Source organism: Labrus bergylta, chromosome 23, assembly GCF_963930695.1.
Source record: "Labrus bergylta chromosome 23, fLabBer1.1, whole genome shotgun sequence".
NCBI lineage: Eukaryota > Metazoa > Chordata > Actinopteri > Labriformes > Labridae > Labrus > Labrus bergylta.
The window spans coordinates 7,459,281-7,478,175 of record NC_089217.1 but is presented as its reverse complement, the minus strand read 5'-3'; the positions used below and the strand labels follow the sequence as shown (position 1 = coordinate 7,478,175).

The 18,895-nt window shown below is 37.6% G+C and overlaps 1 protein-coding gene across 4 annotated transcripts; it reads left to right on the top strand.

Moving 5' to 3' along the window:
• The first annotated feature begins 894 nt into the window (after positions 1–894).
• On the top strand, positions 895–18,110 carry cpsf6 (cleavage and polyadenylation specific factor 6). 4 transcript variants are annotated; one of them, XM_020653539.3, is made up of 12 exons: positions 895–1,033; positions 3,250–3,459; positions 3,626–3,729; positions 3,849–3,994; positions 6,305–6,328; positions 8,219–8,392; positions 9,518–9,625; positions 10,383–10,881; positions 11,049–11,164; positions 11,272–11,422; positions 11,678–11,876; positions 17,520–18,110. In XM_020653539.3, the coding sequence occupies exons 1-11, from the start codon at positions 974–976 to the stop codon at positions 11,862–11,864; spliced, it is 1,779 nt and encodes a 592-aa protein (XP_020509195.1). In that variant the 5' UTR covers positions 895–973; the 3' UTR covers positions 11,865–11,876; positions 17,520–18,110. The 4 variants fall into 4 exon arrangements, with proteins under 4 accessions (XP_020509195.1, XP_020509203.1, XP_020509210.1 ...); XM_020653547.3 differs by lacking the exon at positions 6,305–6,328; XM_020653554.3 differs by lacking the exon at positions 9,518–9,625.
• The last annotated feature ends 785 nt before the right edge of the window (positions 18,111–18,895 follow it).

The following is an 18,895-nucleotide window of genomic DNA, read 5'->3' as shown; positions in this document are numbered from 1 at the left end:
AGGTTAAAAAAAAAAAAAACACCAGGCTAAAAATGACAATAAGTCGAGGAAGTCTACTGATATTTAAAGAGACTCATAGCATACATATAACATAAATCAAAGAAGATGACCAAATGTATTATATATGAATTATTATTTGACTCTTTCTGATTTTGACTGTCAACTGCATGCAGAAATACATTTGTAATTTATAAATGACCTAAAGTAAATGGTAAAAGCAGCTGCTTTTATTGGTCAGTATTCACACCTTCAGGGCTAACTAAAAAAACAAAATGATATTTTTTTAATCAAGTATTTTAATCAAACTGTAATTTATTCTATTATTGAGCTTATGTTCCCGGTGAAACATTTGAAACACAAAGTTTTAACAATCGTTTGAAGTGGGGCTGAAAACCAATTAAATGCCAAAATTGATAAATAGGATTAACATTTTATTAAATTAATGTATACCTGTGATATTGGGAATAGACTGTAAATATGGCCATGGCATGTGTCAGGTGACGATTCTAGACCACTTTTACTGAGGGGGGGCCAAACTGGGGCCAGTTGTTTTGTCAGAGGGGAACATTAAACCCAGGTGAAAAAAATAGACAAAGATGATCGCTTTAAAAAAAAATACATGATGCCAAATAATAGCGCACATCATTAAATATCATGATTTATATTTGTTTCAGTAACAGTATTTAATACTAGATTGTGAGTCCGGTTGTTGAGTCAAATACTGTGTATGTGTTATGGGGGGGGGGCTCTTCTTTTGGGAGGGGTGGCACTGACCCCTGCTGGCCCCTGCCTAGAACCGCCCTTTGTGTCAGGTGTTGCTTTTCGACTCGACTGTGTTTATATGGTCGTCAGCAGTTGTTGTAATGCACTAGGTTGACCAGCAGGGGGCGCCAGTTGCCCCTCTCAGTCTCATTGTTTGTGGCTCATTGCTGCGCTGCACCGCCAGGCGGACGGAGAGACGGGTCAGAGGAAAATGGCGGACGGTGTAGATCACATCGATATCTACGCCGACGTAGAGGAGGAATTCAGCCAGGTAATAAACACATGTACACGCAGATATTTACTCAGGATGATTTACTCGAGATATTTGCGATATTTCCTTGTATGCAATGTGACGGGGGAGTTGTACGCTCGGTTGACATAACTAGCTCCTCTGTCGTAAAGGAGACTCCCCCCCCCCCCCCATGCTGCAAGCCTGCATCTTGTGCTTCACTTATCGACTCGAAATGTTGTATCTGCGGCACTTCTCGACATTTAACACAACCAACGCTGCGTGCAGAAATTAATTTGTAATGTTTGAAGCTATACTAAGACTTAAAGTAAGTGGTAAAAGCCGCTGCTTTTATTGTTCAGTGTTCACAGTTTCAGGCCTCAGCCTCGACGCTTGTGGCGGGCTACCAGGCCAAAAACAAACGTAGTCACGGGAGCTACTTAGCGTTAGCTGCTTTCCGAGATAAGTATGTTTAATGAGAATCCTTTTCCAGTCGTTTAAACGGTGTTGATTGAAATACAATTTTTGGGGGGAAAATGGAAACGTGCGTGCAAAGTGAAATGTGCAATGGAGAAACTTAATTGTATTTAGCGGCTCTGCAGATTGTTAGCTCCGTGCATCACTAATGTGTGCGGATGGTTTTAGAGGGGCAGAGCTCATATTCACCAAAAAGGCTTTTTTTTTTTTTTTTTTTAAATAAATTGAAGGTACACACACCTCTGGAATTAAACACTTTGTGATACTTAAAGTTATTTAACTTTATTATTTAACCAATCCCAAACTGGGAAATTTTGGCATTACAGCAGAAGGTTATCCAACACAATATGAGTAAAAAACAAACACAATGTTAGCAAATCTAAACAAAATATAATATTAAATACAAAGTAAATAAGTACTAAAATATCAAAACTAAGAATGTGAATATATACAACTAGGATTAAACTAAGCATTACTAGTCTTAAATAGGAAGATTACATTTGGAAGATTAAACTTACATGTGCAAAAACAGTTGTAAATTAAATATGAAAGATTAAATGTATATGTGCAAAAACAGAGTTGTAAATTAAATGTGAAAGATTAAATGTACATGTGCAAAAACAGTTGTAAATGGTTGTAAATTAAATATGGAAGATTAAATGTAATTGTGCAAAAACAAAGTTAAAGTGCATGAGTGTAGACATATTATAAGCAGAAGCTATACAATATAACTGCGAGTAGACAGCCAAATGAAGTGAGCATGAGTGCAGGGATAATTTGTAAATTGAACATGTGCAGAACAGATTACAGTAAAGGAGAGACAGATATTATCATGATGACAGTTCTCTGCTCGTAAGAGGTGAGCTGTTGTACAGAGTTATGGCCTTCGGTAAGAAAGATTTCTTGTATCTGTCCTTGTGACAGCGGAGTTGTATCTATCTGAAAGTCAATCTATTATAAATGGACATTATAAGTAGGAGCCGGTTTCTGGAGTTTGCCATAGAAACCATAGACTGTAAATATTAAACCCTCTGACAGAAGGCATGTGAGGAGCACAACTGGGGGATTTTTAACTGCAATGTGAGGCCACAGTTCATCAGGTGGGCGCTGCTGTGGCTGTATTGGTGACATGTTTGACTGTTTGTACAGTCAGCAGTGTTAAGGTGTGCGAGTTACCTATTACACTTACCCACACAGCCCCTCAGTGACTACTAGTGAGAAAGGGCCCATGATTGATAAGTGACTTTATTGTTTTGACCTACTTGATTGTTTAGGCTACATTTAGGGACATTAAGGGATGTGTTCGTACGTTACTGAGTCATTTTCTAAATTATTTGAGCTTTATTTTTTTTAAGTGACAGCACTTGACTTTAAACTTGTTCATTTCTCCTGAAAAACAGACTATTTTGAATGGGCGTGTATGTGACTGCGGTTGCTTCTGCAGCAAGCCTCAAGCGGTCAACAGCAAACTGCAGGGTTTTGCACTTTCACATCGGCTTCATTTTTCATTTACTACACATACCCCTCGAATTGAATGCTTTGGTGTGGTCAAATACGCAGAAAATATGACTAAATAGTTTTATAATAATAAGACAAATGTCAAGAGATAATTTAAATAAGTACTTAAAGGTATATGATTATATGTGTAATAATCTTGACAAGAAATGTATTTAAAATATGCAGCTGGAAAGTGACAAATGTATTGCTACAGTTTTGGGGGGTTTGTTTTTGTATGTCTGACATGTCGCACATGTTTGAACTGTTGCCATCTTCCTTTACAGGAAGCTGACTACCCAGTTCATGAGCAGATCGACCTTTATGATGACGTAATTTCCCCATCAGCCAACAATGGTGATGCTCCAGAAGACCGTGACTACCTGGACACACTGCCTTCACCTGGTGGCACTGAGGGAGGAAAGAGTGCTCCCCCAAATGTGGTTTACACCTACACAGGCAAAAGAATCGCCCTGTACATAGGAAATCTCACATGGGTGGGTATCAGATAATCCTCATATGATGCTAAACTGCAGTACATAAATAGAAACAACCAGTAAAAACTGTTCTGTGAACGAGGCATCAACAACTGAGTTTCCAAGTTATCAGCAAGATTTAAACCTCCGTCAGCTTATTATACTAATACTGTTTTCTCCTATGCAGTGGACGACAGACGAAGACCTTACAGAAGCCATACGATCAATAGGTATCACAGATGTGCTGGAGATCAAGTTTTTTGAAAACAGAGCCAATGGACAGTCAAAAGGGTGAGGCTTTTAAAATGTATTTATCGCATGGCCCGAACTAGATGTCAAAAGTTCAGTGCAGTCACTCTTACTTCTTTTCTGAATCCGATTGTGTGTCCTCTGCATTGTCGTTTCCACAGGTTTGCACTGGTGTGTGTCGGCTCAGAGGGATCATCCAGGAAGCTAATGGAGCTGCTGTCAAAGAGGGAGCTCCATGGTCAGAATCCCATTGTCACACCATGCAACAAACAGTCCCTCAGCCAGTTTGAGATGCAGTCACGCAAAAGTAAGTAAAACATTTTGAATTGCTTTCAACAAGAGATAGATAATGAACATTGATTTTCAAAAAAAAGACAACATTGGTGACAAGGGAGTGACAATTAGGGATTTTGATGGTGCAATTATAGTCTGAGAAATGTTCACGGTGTCACGATTATAATGCATGAATGATTTTAACATTGATTCAAATTATTTTTAAAATAACTAATGTAGAAAATCATGCAAACAGTATTTAGGAATTTAAATTTGTTAACTGTCGCTGCCTTTTGAAACAGAAATAACGTGATCAAACAATACAGTGAAAAATAATTAAAGTTCAACCAAAATGTAATGAATGATTAAAACATGAGTTTGTTTTTTAATGTAAACTTTAGTATTTGCGTTATAATCAATTATCATTACTATAATAACACTAATATTACATTTCCTCATGTAATAAACTAAAGTGTTGTTTTAAACTGTCATACATGACTACTCTTCTATTTTTAATAATAATAATCTATTCTTACATGCAACCTGCTTTTAGTAGAAATTATGGAAAGAAACTGAGAACATCCCTGATACAGTTTTAATACTCAATTACAATAGATTAAATCCCATGGTAGAATACAAGCTCCTGATGTTATTAGTGACTAGAAGAATGACAAGAAACTATGTTAAACGGTCACTGACGGAAGTCCTTCACAGTAGATGAAATGAAACATTACTTAGAATATGTCTTTATTAGAATATATCTGTATTGTCAATGCTGTAATAACAACGAAAATCAGTTTGGCAGCTTGTCGACAGTGGCAGCACATACAGACAGACAGTAAAAATGATAATGTAGCATTAAAATCACATCATAATACTTAGGACTACTGCTGTTTATATTGCACTGAACGCCAAACGTTCACCGCTACTTCATGGATTGTTAGAGATGCCCTTACATGTTATTTTCGACCGACTCAATGTTTTGTTAAATCAACGTGCCACTGACGTATTCTCACTCAGTTATTGTGTTGGCCTTTACTTGATCATCTAGTGCTGGATAGAGATTCCACAGATGCTGCATCAGGAATGTCTTTGACACCTTGGTCGCAACTTTTTTCTGGCAGGTTTCACAGTCGGTGGATCTAATGTGTAGAAACACTCCATGGTCATTCTTGGTTTACCTGAAGCGCCCCCACACTGCCGACTTCACTCGTTTCTTTTGTCTCTTGCCATTTCGCCTTTCTCTTGATAAGCATGGCAGATATAGCTGATGCACCAGGTGTCACTTTGTTTTTTTCATGCAAGTTGCGGTAAAAATAATGTCCCGCCCCCCTTTAGCATTAATACATAACTGAGTTAGTGGCAAGTTGCTTGATGAAACATCAAGTTGGTCGAAAATGAATGGGGTGTTGAAATCAATCGTTTCCATCAAACCACGAATCTGCATTGAAGCAATAATGGAACATAATCAATTGACCAGGGTTAGAAATAAGCCCCCACTAAATAAAGGCAGTTTTTTTGTCAGCAAGTAAGTTAGTGCTGCACAATATGGTGAAATTAGTGTTGCGATTTGCTGAAAAATCAATAGTATTATGAGCGTACCTGCTTGGTTGTCAAGGATCGTGCCGTTCCTACTGTTCAACATCCATGTTGGTCACTCTGCGCGCTGGAAAGTCATGCGACCATTCAAACATGCTGCGCATACATATGTGGCGCGTAGATAAAAAAATAAAAATTAAAAAAATCCCCAGCCAAGTATAGTTTTACCGAAATAATAAATAGTGTTTTTGGTTGACATATAATTGAATCAGTACATTTAATTGAGTTAATAGGGAACTATAGCTGTTGGATCAGATCACACATTATATTTAGATAATTTTATCAAATTGAGATATTGTGTAAATATACCACCTTTATTTTCTATAGAGGTGGTGGTGCCAAGGCCAGCCCTCTGGAACCACCCCTACATTACCATATTACAAACTCAAATCAAAAATCCATCTGAATAATAAAATTGGCTTATATCTACAAAAACATAGAGTTTTTTCTCAGGGCGACGTGTAAGGGAGAAAAGATTCTGAGGGCCCATGACTTAACAGGGGCCCTAACAAATATTATAATATTTTTTAAATAATTTTAATTCATATAAAATTATATACTTATCAACGTAAGAGAAGGCTATCTTCACAGTGTGCTCATAACTATATCTGTTTCATTGTATTTCCCTGTTTGTTTGTTGTTTTTTGTTAAAAAAAAGTAACATTCAGCCAGCTTCAGTATTGCTTAACCCCCCCCCTCTTTGTTTACATTAAATGGTTCGGTCCTGTCTGGAAACCTGGCGCAGGTGAGGAGTGCTCTGAAAAAAAAGGTGAGCACAACAACTCACACAGTTTGAGAATGTTTTAAGATAAAACCAGCTATTTGAGTAATTCAGCCAAAAATGTTGTTTGGATCATATTTGCGTTTTGTGTATAAATTTATCATATTAATCATTTCATATGACCCTTTTCTTTTCTTTTCTTTAAATATTACATTGCGCTAATCACAGTCACTTTGGAGCAGTATTTTGTGCCAGTGAGCTAGCATAACATCTCTAGATTCATGATATCAATGTTGCCACGCCAGCATAAAAAACAAACGCCCCTTGATGAGAACCAAAACTTTAAACCTCTAAAGATTCAGTTAGAAGCGACAACATCCTGACAAGTGAACACACAGTGATTTTTTTTTTAAATATCTTTCTCTGGTGAGTTTAGTATCGCTTAAATTTGTTTAAGAGGGAAGGAGGGGGCGATGTCAAGTGTGAACATGGGATTATGTGCGATCACAAAATCAAACACTTTCTAACAGAATCCTTTATGATTGTGATGACTCTGACATAAGCTCATATACTTTTTTGAAATTAATAATTTTGCCTCTCAGTTGAGGTTGAGTGACAGATAACAGACAATGCAATAGAAACATTTACCAGCCTTAAGATAATAAACTAAAATTCTGTAACATTTTTTTCTGTTTATTAGCAAGATCAGGTGCATGTCAGTATTTTCTTTACTACTTTAAACATTTCCCTTCAAACAGAAATACTATTATTTAATACTATATTCCTTGATTATAATATTCATTCATTATTATTACCACTCTGGTACTGACATTGCTTGTAGATTTTCCGGCTGCTGCTGGAGTGATAAAGACGTTTATGTTGACATTGATTTCCAAAGCACTGTGTAAATAATAAGACAGGGACTACATATTTATCTGATTGTTCGTCTTCATTGATGAAAAAACCGTTTAAGGTTTGACTTTAGATTAACGCCAACAAACAGCAGTAACACTGCATGTCGTCAATGGAAGAAGAAATAGTACTCTGAAGGGTTTCAGTCAGTGAACGTTTAAAGTTTCTAAAGTCTGCGTGGCATTGTAAGTTAATATACCAGGAGGAAAACACTACCTAACATCAGGAGCTTGTAGACTTCCAGCAACATAGCATAGATTTAATATATTATTGCATGACAGATGTTTGCAATCATTAAAAACATATATGACAGTTGATAACAACAACACGTCAAACAAAAATCCCCTGGGGGATCCATGAAGTCCATCTAAGTTTAAAAATGAATAAATTAGTTCAGTAAGTTTAAAATACTAGATTTGAAATATAAGATAAAAAAACAATTTGTTATTTTAGTTTATCTTTATTTCTTATTTTTTACTGTATTATAGATCATTGTGTTATTTCTGTTTCAAAAGGCAGCAATAAATGACATTAAAATGTCTCAAGAATATCCATGTGATTTGATACATTTATAATGTTATAAAATGAATTCATACATGAAAAAAAAAGGGGAAACCGAGGTTATTTCTCAGACTATAAACGTACCATCCAAGTCTTTAATTGTTGCTTCCCTAGTGTCCCTCTGCCATTGTAATGCTAATGAGGAGTAGCCTCCATGACTCTTGATAAGCACGACACATAAAAGTGGTAAACCAGATATCACTTGGTTTTTGTTCTGTTCAGATTGCGCCAATTATAATTAATCCACAGTGAGGTTTTAAACTGTGGTTAATAGTGTAAAACAGTTAACCACTTATCACCCTATTGGTGATATATTTTATGTACAGTCATACGCACATGTATACTTAACACAATATTGACACAGATGGGCATACATTTGCAAAAATGCACACAGTTTTTATTTATTGTGTACATACATGTATATATATATCTATGCAACGTATATGTTGTCTTGTTTTTAAACAGGTACCCAGTCAGGCCAGATGTCTGGGGAAGGTAAAGCTGGTCCCCCCGGTGCTGGTTCTAGAGGAGGTTTTCCAATGGGACGAGGCAGAGGAAGGTTTCCTGGACCTCCCGGCCCAGGAGGAGACCGCTTCCCTGGACCTGTTGGTCCTGGAGGGCCGCCACCACATTTTCCTGGTTAGTTTTGCATCACCTCTTTCAGTCTCTCTTTAATTGGAAGATGACTTTACAAAAATGCAGAAATCTGTTAAAATTTGTAACTATACACCTCAAATTATCAAACCATATCTTAATTAGCCCCAGAAATCAACTGTAAATTGCTACTCTTAATTTTGACAATATTTTTATCTCGCATGTCAGGGGGAGAACAATCAAGTTTTTGCATTACCAGACTAGGTGAATTGATGGTAGCGAACGTTAAAAATATGTCTGAGTACATCTCAACTGGAAAACAAGCTTGATTTCCTTTCCAATTCCATAAAAAGTCAACACTCAACAGCAGAGTTAAATAATCGATGGATGCATTTGTGATACGGATACATCTTGAAACGAACAGTTGGGCCACTTCAACATTTGTAACCTGTCATGTGTCTCGATCGGTTTAGTGGTCGTGCTCTATCATTTGTTGAGGTTTATGGGTTTGTAATTTCCTTTTTACGCGTGTATAACTTAAATTTGATACATGTTCTCAGGCATTTGTCATATTTTTTAACATTAACTTCCCAGTGCAATACAAAATCATCACCAGTATGCCAGGTTCCTTGGAAACATGAGATTAGTTAGAATTTAGCTTTCTGTCTGGCAGTGCTGCTCTTTTAGCGCAGGCCAGGATGTGCTAATATTCTCACCCGCATGAAACCAAGGCTAGTCTTGTGTTGTGTTTCTCTTGAGGGATCACTCATGAAACCTCTCCTGGCAGGGCTGTGTCTTTGCATGTTTCCTCCCCCCACTGCTTTGTTCTTTCCTTGTCTCTCTTCACCTCCAGCTAAACAAATAATCCTTTCTCAGCTGCAATTTTGTTCTCAGAAACACCATTGCTTGAAAAGCTTTAGTTATCAAGCTTTCCGCCTTACATTCCTTGCAAATCGTGGATTGGCCGTCTTTCACTTGCAGGAGGGAACATAATTGCCAACTTTTCTCTTTTTTCTTATTATTTGAGCCTTTTTTCCCCCCCTCCATCCCACCTTTTTCTCCTCTTTCGCTTAGTGGCTGATGCCCCTGTGCTGCAGGGAAAGCCCTCAGTTAGTTGGCGGGAGTTTATTAAGGGAAGACTTGTGATTGGTTTGCTTTCTTCCCCATTAGGCTCGGGGATGGGACCAGATCTGATTAGGCACCAAGATGGCCCCCTGATGGATATGAGTTTCAATCCCTTCCCGCCGGGGGGCAGGAACGGGAGCTGGCGCGGCAGAGGTGAAAAACCTCGATTGATTTGCTCGATTGCCTTTTTATCCTAACTCTCGGCTGTTTACTGGTAGGAGTTGTGCCATTGACTCTGTCTGGTTGAACGCCCCAGAAACAGCTGAATTATAAACTCACTAAATCCTTTTAAAGAAAGATCCATAAAGTGCTTTTTGTCTTACTCAAAGCAAGCAGACAAGCAAAACGTCCTCTAAGACTGAAGAGGTTGAATCACAAACGTTTTTAAGACAATCCTTCATTCTGCCTACTCAATACTTTTATTTTAAGGTTGCTTTAAACTTGGTTAAAATACAAACAGCCTTTTCAGATTATGTATGAAATGGTTCCTCTAAAATTATTTTGTGCAGCTGCTAGGGGGGATTTAAATCAAATGTGACAACCAAAAAAAAGCCTTTCTTAATCAGTATATGACGGTATCAAGCTGAAATCAGTAATGTGTTGATCAGAAAGAATCCCATACTAAATCCAAGACTCTTGCTTTTTTTTTTTTTTGAAAGTGTGAAATAATATGCCTTGAATATATCTCATCTCTTCTTTTGCTTTCTAATTTAATTTGTTGCATTATTTTATGTTCTTTTGACATATTTTGTTCCCTATAGCTGTGGCTTGCTGTTCCTCAACTGTGTGTGTGTCATTGACCCTTCTTTGAACTGCCAAATACGTGGCCTGTATCTTTGAAGGGTAGCGTAAAATCACTGGGTTTTGTCTAATTTGCTTCTTTTTTTTTGGACCTTGTGCTCTTTCATAGGTGGAATGCAGGGTCCCCCACGTCCCCCTCCCGGTCCACCTGGTCCACCGGGCCCTCCAGGACCTCCCCCTCCTGGCCAGGGCCTCCCCCCTCCCCTCCCTGGTCCTCCAAACCGCGGTGATAGGCCACCTCCCCCAGTTCTCTTCCCTGGTCAGTTTGGCCAGCCTCCAATGGGACCCATGCCCCCAGGACCCCCTCCTCCAGGTTACGGCCCTCCCCCTGGTCCCCCACCCCCTCAACAGGGCCCGCCACCCCCAGGACCCTTCCCTCCTCGCCCCCCAGGTCCCATTGGGCCCCCCATGGCTTTGGCGCCACCTCCTCACATGCCTGGTCCCCCGCCAGGTGGCCCACCACCAGCACCCCATGTCAACCCTGCCTTCTTTCCCCCACCTGGCAACAACAACATGCCCCCCAACGACAGAGGAGGCCCACCTGGACCAAACGACCCATACGGGCGCCCTCCACCATACGAAAGAGGAGACTATGGTCCTGGAGGCCGGTAAGAACAAATAAGCAATATAGCTGAGTGTATTGATAAATGTTATGTTATATATTAGGTTATGGACCAGATATTTATTTATTTCGAGTTTGCTTTGGTTGCTAAGATGTCATTGTCTATTTGAAGTCTTGAACTCGTCATATACCTTAATCTTTGTGTGTTTGTAGGGAGATGGAGGCATCGCGAACGCCTCTTAGCGAGGCTGAATTTGAGGAGATCATGAACAGGAACCGAGCCATCTCCTCCAGCGCCATTTCCAGAGCGGTGTCTGACGCCAGTGCAGGTAAGACATGCGCAGATTTATACAGTGCTCACTTATTGGGATTGATTTTACACAAGACCAAAACTGGGAGTCAATGTAAGCCTAATGCAACCTTGTGTTCTTTTCAGCTGACTATGGTAGTGCAATAGAGACCCTGGTTACAGCCATCAGTCTGATTAAGCAGTCCAAAGTGTCAGCAGACGACCGCTGTAAGGTCCTCATCAGTTCTCTGCAGGACTGTCTCCACGGCATTGAGTCTAAAAGCTACGGCTCTGCCCGGTAAGATCTTAGTCAAGTGATAAGCCATGTTAAGAGTCGCAGTATTTTTGTAATATTAAGTATTTATCTCAAAGGAAAAAAAACAACTTTTTAGTCTACTTTGAGTTGGTAACATCTACTCTTTTTTTTTTTTATAAAGACTGTTTTTGTCACTGCAGTTGTGATGACATTCATATTAAGTCTTTAAATTGAACAGCGCGTCACTAAAACTTCCACAGTCCATAGTCTTACAATGCCTCTTCACATTTCTATCAGACGAGAGCGTTCCAGGGAACGAGACCACAGCCGCTCGAGAGAAAAGAGCAGACGCCACAAGTCCCGCAGTCGTGACAGACATGAGGACTATTATCGAGAACGCAGCCGGGAGCGGGACCGCCATCGTGAGAGGGACAGGGACAGAGACCGTGAGAGAGAGAGGGAGAGGGAGTACCGACATCGCTAGAGGAAAAAGAAGGTGGGTAAAACTTTACTGTTTCATTTTTCTCAATTATAAGTTTTCTGCTTTCTTCTTCATCACTACTTTCGTCCTAGACTTGGACTGAGCTAGTCATATTCAGACTTTGATAACCAAAACAACTTGGTGGAAAAGGAAAAACACCAGTGTTAGGTTTGATTGCTTTGCTCCTCTCTTCTTCTTCAGAATAAAGGCTCCAATCTTGGTATCAACCAAAATTTGCCTCCAGGTTTACCTGTGTGCATACCACACTCTGTGTAAATGGACAGAGGTTAGTCCTTATGAGTGTAGTCATGTAAAGACCATAAAAGGCTGTTTTTTGTGCATTTTTAAAAAGGGGGTAGTGCTTAAAACTTATGAGAAGATTAGAGTTAAGAATGATTTCAGGGTAATTTTTAATCTCCACATAAATATTTTTTTTTAAAAAAGAGAGAGAAGAGATGAGCAACAAAAATAGTTTTTACAACTCAGCTATGGTTACAGGTAGGTTTAAGGTAAGTTTGATTTTCTTATAATTTCCTAATTTATGATCATGTTTATTTGATTGAGTATATGGTCTTTGTTATAAACACATGTATTTACCCGGCTGCTTTCCACAGAGGGGGTTGTGAGAGTGGTATCATAGCCACGTTTCTCGAAATCAGTAAATATGATGATTGATATTTGAAAGTGACTTTCAGCTGCAACTTTATTTTTTGGTCTACATGCCTCAGAGGCTTGTGAGCTACAAAATGTGTCTGCCACTTTTTCTATTCTCTTAAACAAATGTATTGAAAGTTGCGGTTTAGTTAAGCCAGAAAGCAGCACCATCCTATAACATGTACATGTTTCAATGTGATCATATCTTACTATTATTAAACACCTGTTTAGTTTATTTTTTAAAAGTGGAAATGATCACATTTTGGGTTCACCAGCAGCTTTGGCCAGTGGACCAAAATACAAGTTGACGATATTTCAGCTTGACTAGCAAAGCTTAATACATACCATTTGTCTTTATGTGAGTATAAGCTTCTAAAAGAGTAATGCTCAGGTGGTCTGTCAGTATGTCATTGTAACAGGTCTTTGACTGATTGGCTTGATTGGTCTCAATAGTTATTACATTACTTACTATAGATTCTGTGTGTTCTGTTTGTTCAGATTATATTCTATTTTCTGGAGAGAAAAAAGCTTCAATGCTTATCCATATTAGACCACCGTTCAGGTTCATGTACAAAGTGATATAGGAATCATTGCCATGCTATTATTATGGAAAGGTGACAGTTTAACAGTCAAGAAGTGTCTTTATTATCAATTTTGGTCATGTCATTGTGCCATATCTGCATGTCAGAAATATTGCCTGACTTTACATTTGTCCAATTGAATGTTTTGCAGCCCACTATTGCTCACTCTTGACTTATTGTACCTCAATTTAAGATGTTGAGGTAACGTAAAAAACACATTGATATGTTTTGATGTCATATTGTGATGGCACATATGTGGTTTTCTAATGATGATCATAAGTATACTTAATGTCTCCTGGATATTTTTAAGGCAAGGTTTAGCATTGAATTCAAATGATTTGTCATTTATGTTAATTTTCCGTATTTGTGTAATTTGAGGGTCAGTGCATAATGAATTATAGTTTCATACTGATGTAATTTTTGAAAAACGTAAGAATGACATGTAAGCATTGAAAAATTGAAATACAAGGATTGTAAAATCCTTTTTCCCAGTTATATCATCACTGGTCCATTTCTTTATTTTCTGCCTGATTTCAGTTTCACTGAAGGAAATCATAATTAATCTCACAATGAGGGCATACAGTAAATCAACTTTCTGAGCAATTTAATGTCATTATTATATGCTATTTTTACATTTGATTTTAACTGATGTAATGAAGAAATTGAAATTTATAATATTCAGTTTTCATGTATCTTTTATGTGCACATTGAAATATTCTCAGTTTAGGTTGCAGTGTTGACTCTTAATCATAAATCATCCCTGGTTTGCAAAATATGATGCAACTATTTTTCCGTATTTTGGTAAATAGCATTTTGTTTAATGCTGGCTGTTTGGATGTTGTCATGTTATGGATGAGTTGTAGACAAATGTATCTGAAACTAATTGACACCATCTTGTACACAACTAATACAGATACCATATTGTCAATAGTGTGTTGCTCTCAAATTGCTACGGTAAAGGTTTTTCAGGCTTGCTGGTATTTTTCTTGGATTCTCGTTGATAGGGCTTTACATATTATTGTGAACTGTTTGTGGGAAGATGCTCTCTTCCATTGCAGTCTGCATGATGAACAAAATGGCAACTTTTGTAAAAGATTTTTGCAAATATTTTGCATATAACTGGAGTTTAAGTATCTTGTTAAAAAGATGGTGTATGCTTTCCTGATATCTCAAAGTGCACTATACTTGGAGATCTGTAATGTTAAATGAAAACGGGTTCATACAGAGTAGGGTCTAGGTCCAGATTCTTCAGCATTTCTATACAGTTGCACATCATCCCAAATAATATCTCCCACTATTTGAAATTAGGGTTTAGAAATGACCTAAATGAATTATTTGAAAGCCAAATGAATAAAGTTCATGTTGAGCAGGAAATGTACATTGGACACATTATTTAAATATAGATTACACAAGTGTCTGAGTGCCCTCGTACTAAGAAATATTAAGTGGGGTGTTTTGCTTGTGGAGTTGCTGAATTATAAAGCAGGCTTTAGCAAAACAATGAGTTGGTAACTGTATCAGTCTTTTGTAGTGGGACAAAGTAATGGCACACTACATTAATTTAGCTAGCGTTGTTACCAATCCTAGCTAAATTAATCAAATCCTTGTGCAGCATCTTCATTTTTTATTGAAAATTAATACTTTGTGTCCACTTGGAACCTCTTTTAAAAATGATCAGTTACATTGCACAACCCCCCCCTCCCCCCCTTCATTCACTGCTTATAATATTCACATTTAACGAGCTGTGTCTGCATGAATTGGAAACTTTCATGTTTTCTTTTGTTTTTTTCAAGAAGTACTCCATTTTACTCCAAGTAGCATAGCAACAGCTATTTTGGTGGTCTCCTCAAACTCACATTTTGTCATTGATGTTAGAGAGATCCCTGGTGGACACAAGGTCTGGTGACTTTTGGTAATATTAAGATGACAGAATTCCCTTTTTCTTTAGATTTTGGACCAAATTGTGACTTTCATCTTAGATCAAAATACTAAAGACAAAAGCTGCCCTTGCATTCAGTCATTTCTCTGAGCATGTTTATCAGGAAATAATTAAGAGTTGAGCAGATTGATTTTATTTCTGCTGGTAGTATGGCTCTTCATTGTTTCTAGAACTTTTTTTTAAATAAACACTGACTTGTGTGTTCATATTATGCTGGGGGAATATACACTGTTTGCACCAGGCTGAAGTGAATTCTTGTGCTGTCTCTTTAGTCTGTCTGTAGGTGTATTTGTGTTTGGATCACAGACCTCATGTCCTTTACAAACAGTCATGATATTTGCACGTTTAACCAGGGTCAAACAGAGTTTGCAAAACACTTCATGCATTAGTAAGAGGTTATATAATTTACACTTAGAAACATACATAGAGACATTAATATATAACCCCTGACTGAGACATAACTGAAGGGTGAAGTATTGAATAAAAATGTCAATCATAAAGTAATTTGTCTTAGCTGAAGGTTAGTGAAACACATTAAGATAAGTAACTAGGTTATTTTAGCTTCTTTCCTGAAATAAAGGGAAACAAGTTAAATGTCAAATGGAAAGTATCATAAGTCAGTCAGTATTGTGGATTTCCTTGTAGTAACTAAACATGTTTGAGGTTGAATAGAGAGTATTTTATGAACTGCTTGACCCTGGTTTGACTCTGAGCAATACAAAGATCTTCAAAAATGTGATTGTTATTCAATAACAGAGAGCAGCTCAGTTATGCAAATTTCAACATGTCCTGAATATTATCGCCCCCTTTGTATCTGACAATGAGTACTATCAACTTTAATTATAATGTTGTGTAAAACACCTTGACTAACCTGTAGTGACTTTATATGTAACCATTCAGCTTTTACAACAACACGCCTCTAAAGCAAACATATCAAACTTTGTTTTGTATTTGAATCTCTGAGCAATTTCAATTGTATCCAATTGTATGTACTCAGCTGAGCTGCCTGTAAGTAAGGCAGCGGAGGTGCAGAAACAAGTTCTGAGTTCACCTTTTAAGGCCAAACCTGGTGTAACAAAGGCTTAATAAAGTTAACAAGACCAGGCCATTTAAAAATGTCTTTTTATCAGACATGTTGTCATTTTGAATGCTGTGTAAGTTCACAGTGCTGCATCCAATTCCCTGGCATTATGTGTAGTAGAACATAAAGGGGTTTTCCAAATTCCACTGAAAATAATAATAATAATGTCAAAGTATAACATGCTGTCTCAGATTGAGATGCGTACCTTTGTGTTCAGAGTTTTGTGTTTCGGCCTACTGCTCTTTTTGTCTTTTCTGTGTTTTTTACTATTGTGTTGCTCAATTTCCTGAGGGAAAAAACATTGGTTGTGTTGCTGTTGATACATTTTTAGTGTTTGTTATTTAGCTCTGTGTGTCTTGCCAACTTTCTATTCATATGAGTTCAGGGATTAATATAAAAAATACCATTGGTTTATATCTACCACTATAAATAGCAAGTGGATTTATAAATTATTTTTGAAGATGTCACAAAACCAGTACAGGGAAGTAGACAGGTTTCTCTAGAATAAAGCTCCTTTCTAACAACTGATAAGATTAGAGTTATTGTAATGTGTTGTCACTGCTATTTTGGCTTACATTAACAGCACAATACAGCGTGGGAAGCTTATTTCCCTAAATATAAGATCTGTATTACAGGAAATTCTAAAACATTTCAAATAACCTCCAACGAAACACTGTGCTCCAAATTGGATCTGATCCTGTAAAGCCAAATGCAGATTTCTTTTAATCCAGGATCAATTAAACTGTTAAATCCAGCATAGTTCTAGCTGTCCTGATTCTTATCAGCGCTTTCCTGTGTTTATCCCTGATTTTGGAAAACAAAAGCTTAATGCTAAACTTGACTGTCCCAAGTTTTTAGACAGAGCTACATAATAATGCGAAAGCATCTTAATGTGATTTTATAAAAATAAAAAAAAATCCATGTAACCAATTTCTAATACATGTTCTGCTACAGAGGTGAATGACCTTTAGGCTTAGACTCTACTGAGTATTGTTCAGTCTTTTGCTGTGTGTGTGTGTGTACATAGTAATAGGTTTGAATTTGACCATAAGATGTTTCATGTTCAAGTTTGCATGTTTCACTGTTTGTTCCAGGGTTGGGGAATATACACCGTCAACTGAGCAGTAATAGAAGTGAATTTTGTCGCAGCACTTCTGCTTTGATATGACTGGATTACTTATCTTTTGTTACCAAAACAAACAAACAAAAAATTCATAGAGAAACTTTCAGTTGGGTACCTTAGACAAACTCCAACTTTGTGTCTCAAAGTGATGGTGGATTGAACCCAGTCCTGATGTACACTGGTTGTGTAGTGTAGAGGTTTAATGGTGAGGGGGGGGGAAAGTGTTCACTATTGGGCTGCCTCGAAACCAAACTCCACCCTTCGTTTTGAAACCTTTCAGCTCACGAGGATCAAGGAACGATGGGAGGAAAAAGAGGAAGGATTTCAATGCGCCACCACCTCCCAACCCTGCATGACCGGACAGGATCACAGCCACCACCTCTTCCTCCACCCCTCCATCGCTCCTCTTTGCCTCCACACATCCTACTCTCTGTCTGTTCGTCCTATCTGCCTGTGGATGGGAGACCCTGAACTGTGTAAGGCTATGTTATCCAAACCTCTATACTCATGGTAACTAAAGATGAAAGAAAAGAAACTTTCCAAACCGCTCTTTTATTTTTATGATGTTTTATTTGACATGAAAATGACTACTTGTGAAGCTTTTTTTGCAAAGAAACAATAAAAAAGTCCCACTTCGTTCCTAACTAGAAGACACAAACATTACATCCTATTGCTTTTTATTTTTCCCCGGCTTCCTGTACTGTGTACATTCAGTTTAGAGCTCCATTTTTATAGGGTACATGTTTGATGTGTTCTTCCAACGTCTCTCTCTCATTCTCATTTATTCTTTTCATGGTTAGTATGTTTGTAAATGTCTCTGCTTTTGATTAAAATCTAGAAGGTGTTGTAATAAAAAATGATTAATGAGGTATTTATTGCATTTGGTGACTTCCTCTACATGTTTGCCTCATTTATATTAAATGTACATTTTTGACTGCTGACCCCTTTTCATATTGAATAGGTCCACATTCAGATATTTCTTAGCTTTTTTAGCAGGTGGTTTGAGCTACACAAAGTAGAACCTGATGACTTGTTTTGTTGTTTTTCTTCACATGAAAAAAAAAAAAAAAACTCCAGGGTTAGACCGACTTGATGATTGTACTTTTTCCATGTGTGTGTAGCACTCTACACCACACATATGTTGACCAATTCTACTCCAATTCAGACGGCAGTTTTTATTTTGTTTATGTTGTGTTATCACACTGGTAATGACTAACAGTCACGTGGTAACGACTAAAAGTCATTACCAGGAATTTTTCCACTCCAAAACTGATTGTAAAGTCTCTGTGTTGTTAATGTGAAATGTATAACTGTAAAGATTAAGTCATCAAAGCAGCCATTGTTGCTGCAGCATATAGTTGGTCAGTCTTCACATTTGTTGAAAATTTACCATCTTGACACATTTTTCCCATGGTAATGTTTTTTTCTTTTTTTTGTTTATTACTCTTAACATGTTACAACACAGAAACTTTTTAATACATGAACAAATTCAAATGTAGTTCTAGGATAGACTGTGCACCATAACACTGTTGTATATCCAGTTCAACACACCTTTGCTCCTCTCCACTAAGCAAAATGTTCATGTGTTGCATTTCTGTTGAATTAGAACGACAGTCAACATTTTGATAAAGAGCTCAGTTTTGTAATAATGAACAT

Excerpts from the sequence above, each read along its gene's own strand:
- cpsf6 (XM_020653539.3), top strand. The coding sequence starts at position 974 with ATGGCGGACGGTGTAGATCACATCGATATCTACGCCGACGTAGAGGAG. Across the intron at positions 3,460-3,625 it reads ACATAGGAAATCTCACATGG|TGGACGACAGACGAAGACCT; the intron begins GTGGGTATCAGA and ends TCTCCTATGCAG. Across the intron at positions 6,329-8,218 it reads GGAGTGCTCTGAAAAAAAAG|GTACCCAGTCAGGCCAGATG; the intron begins GTGAGCACAACA and ends GTTTTTAAACAG.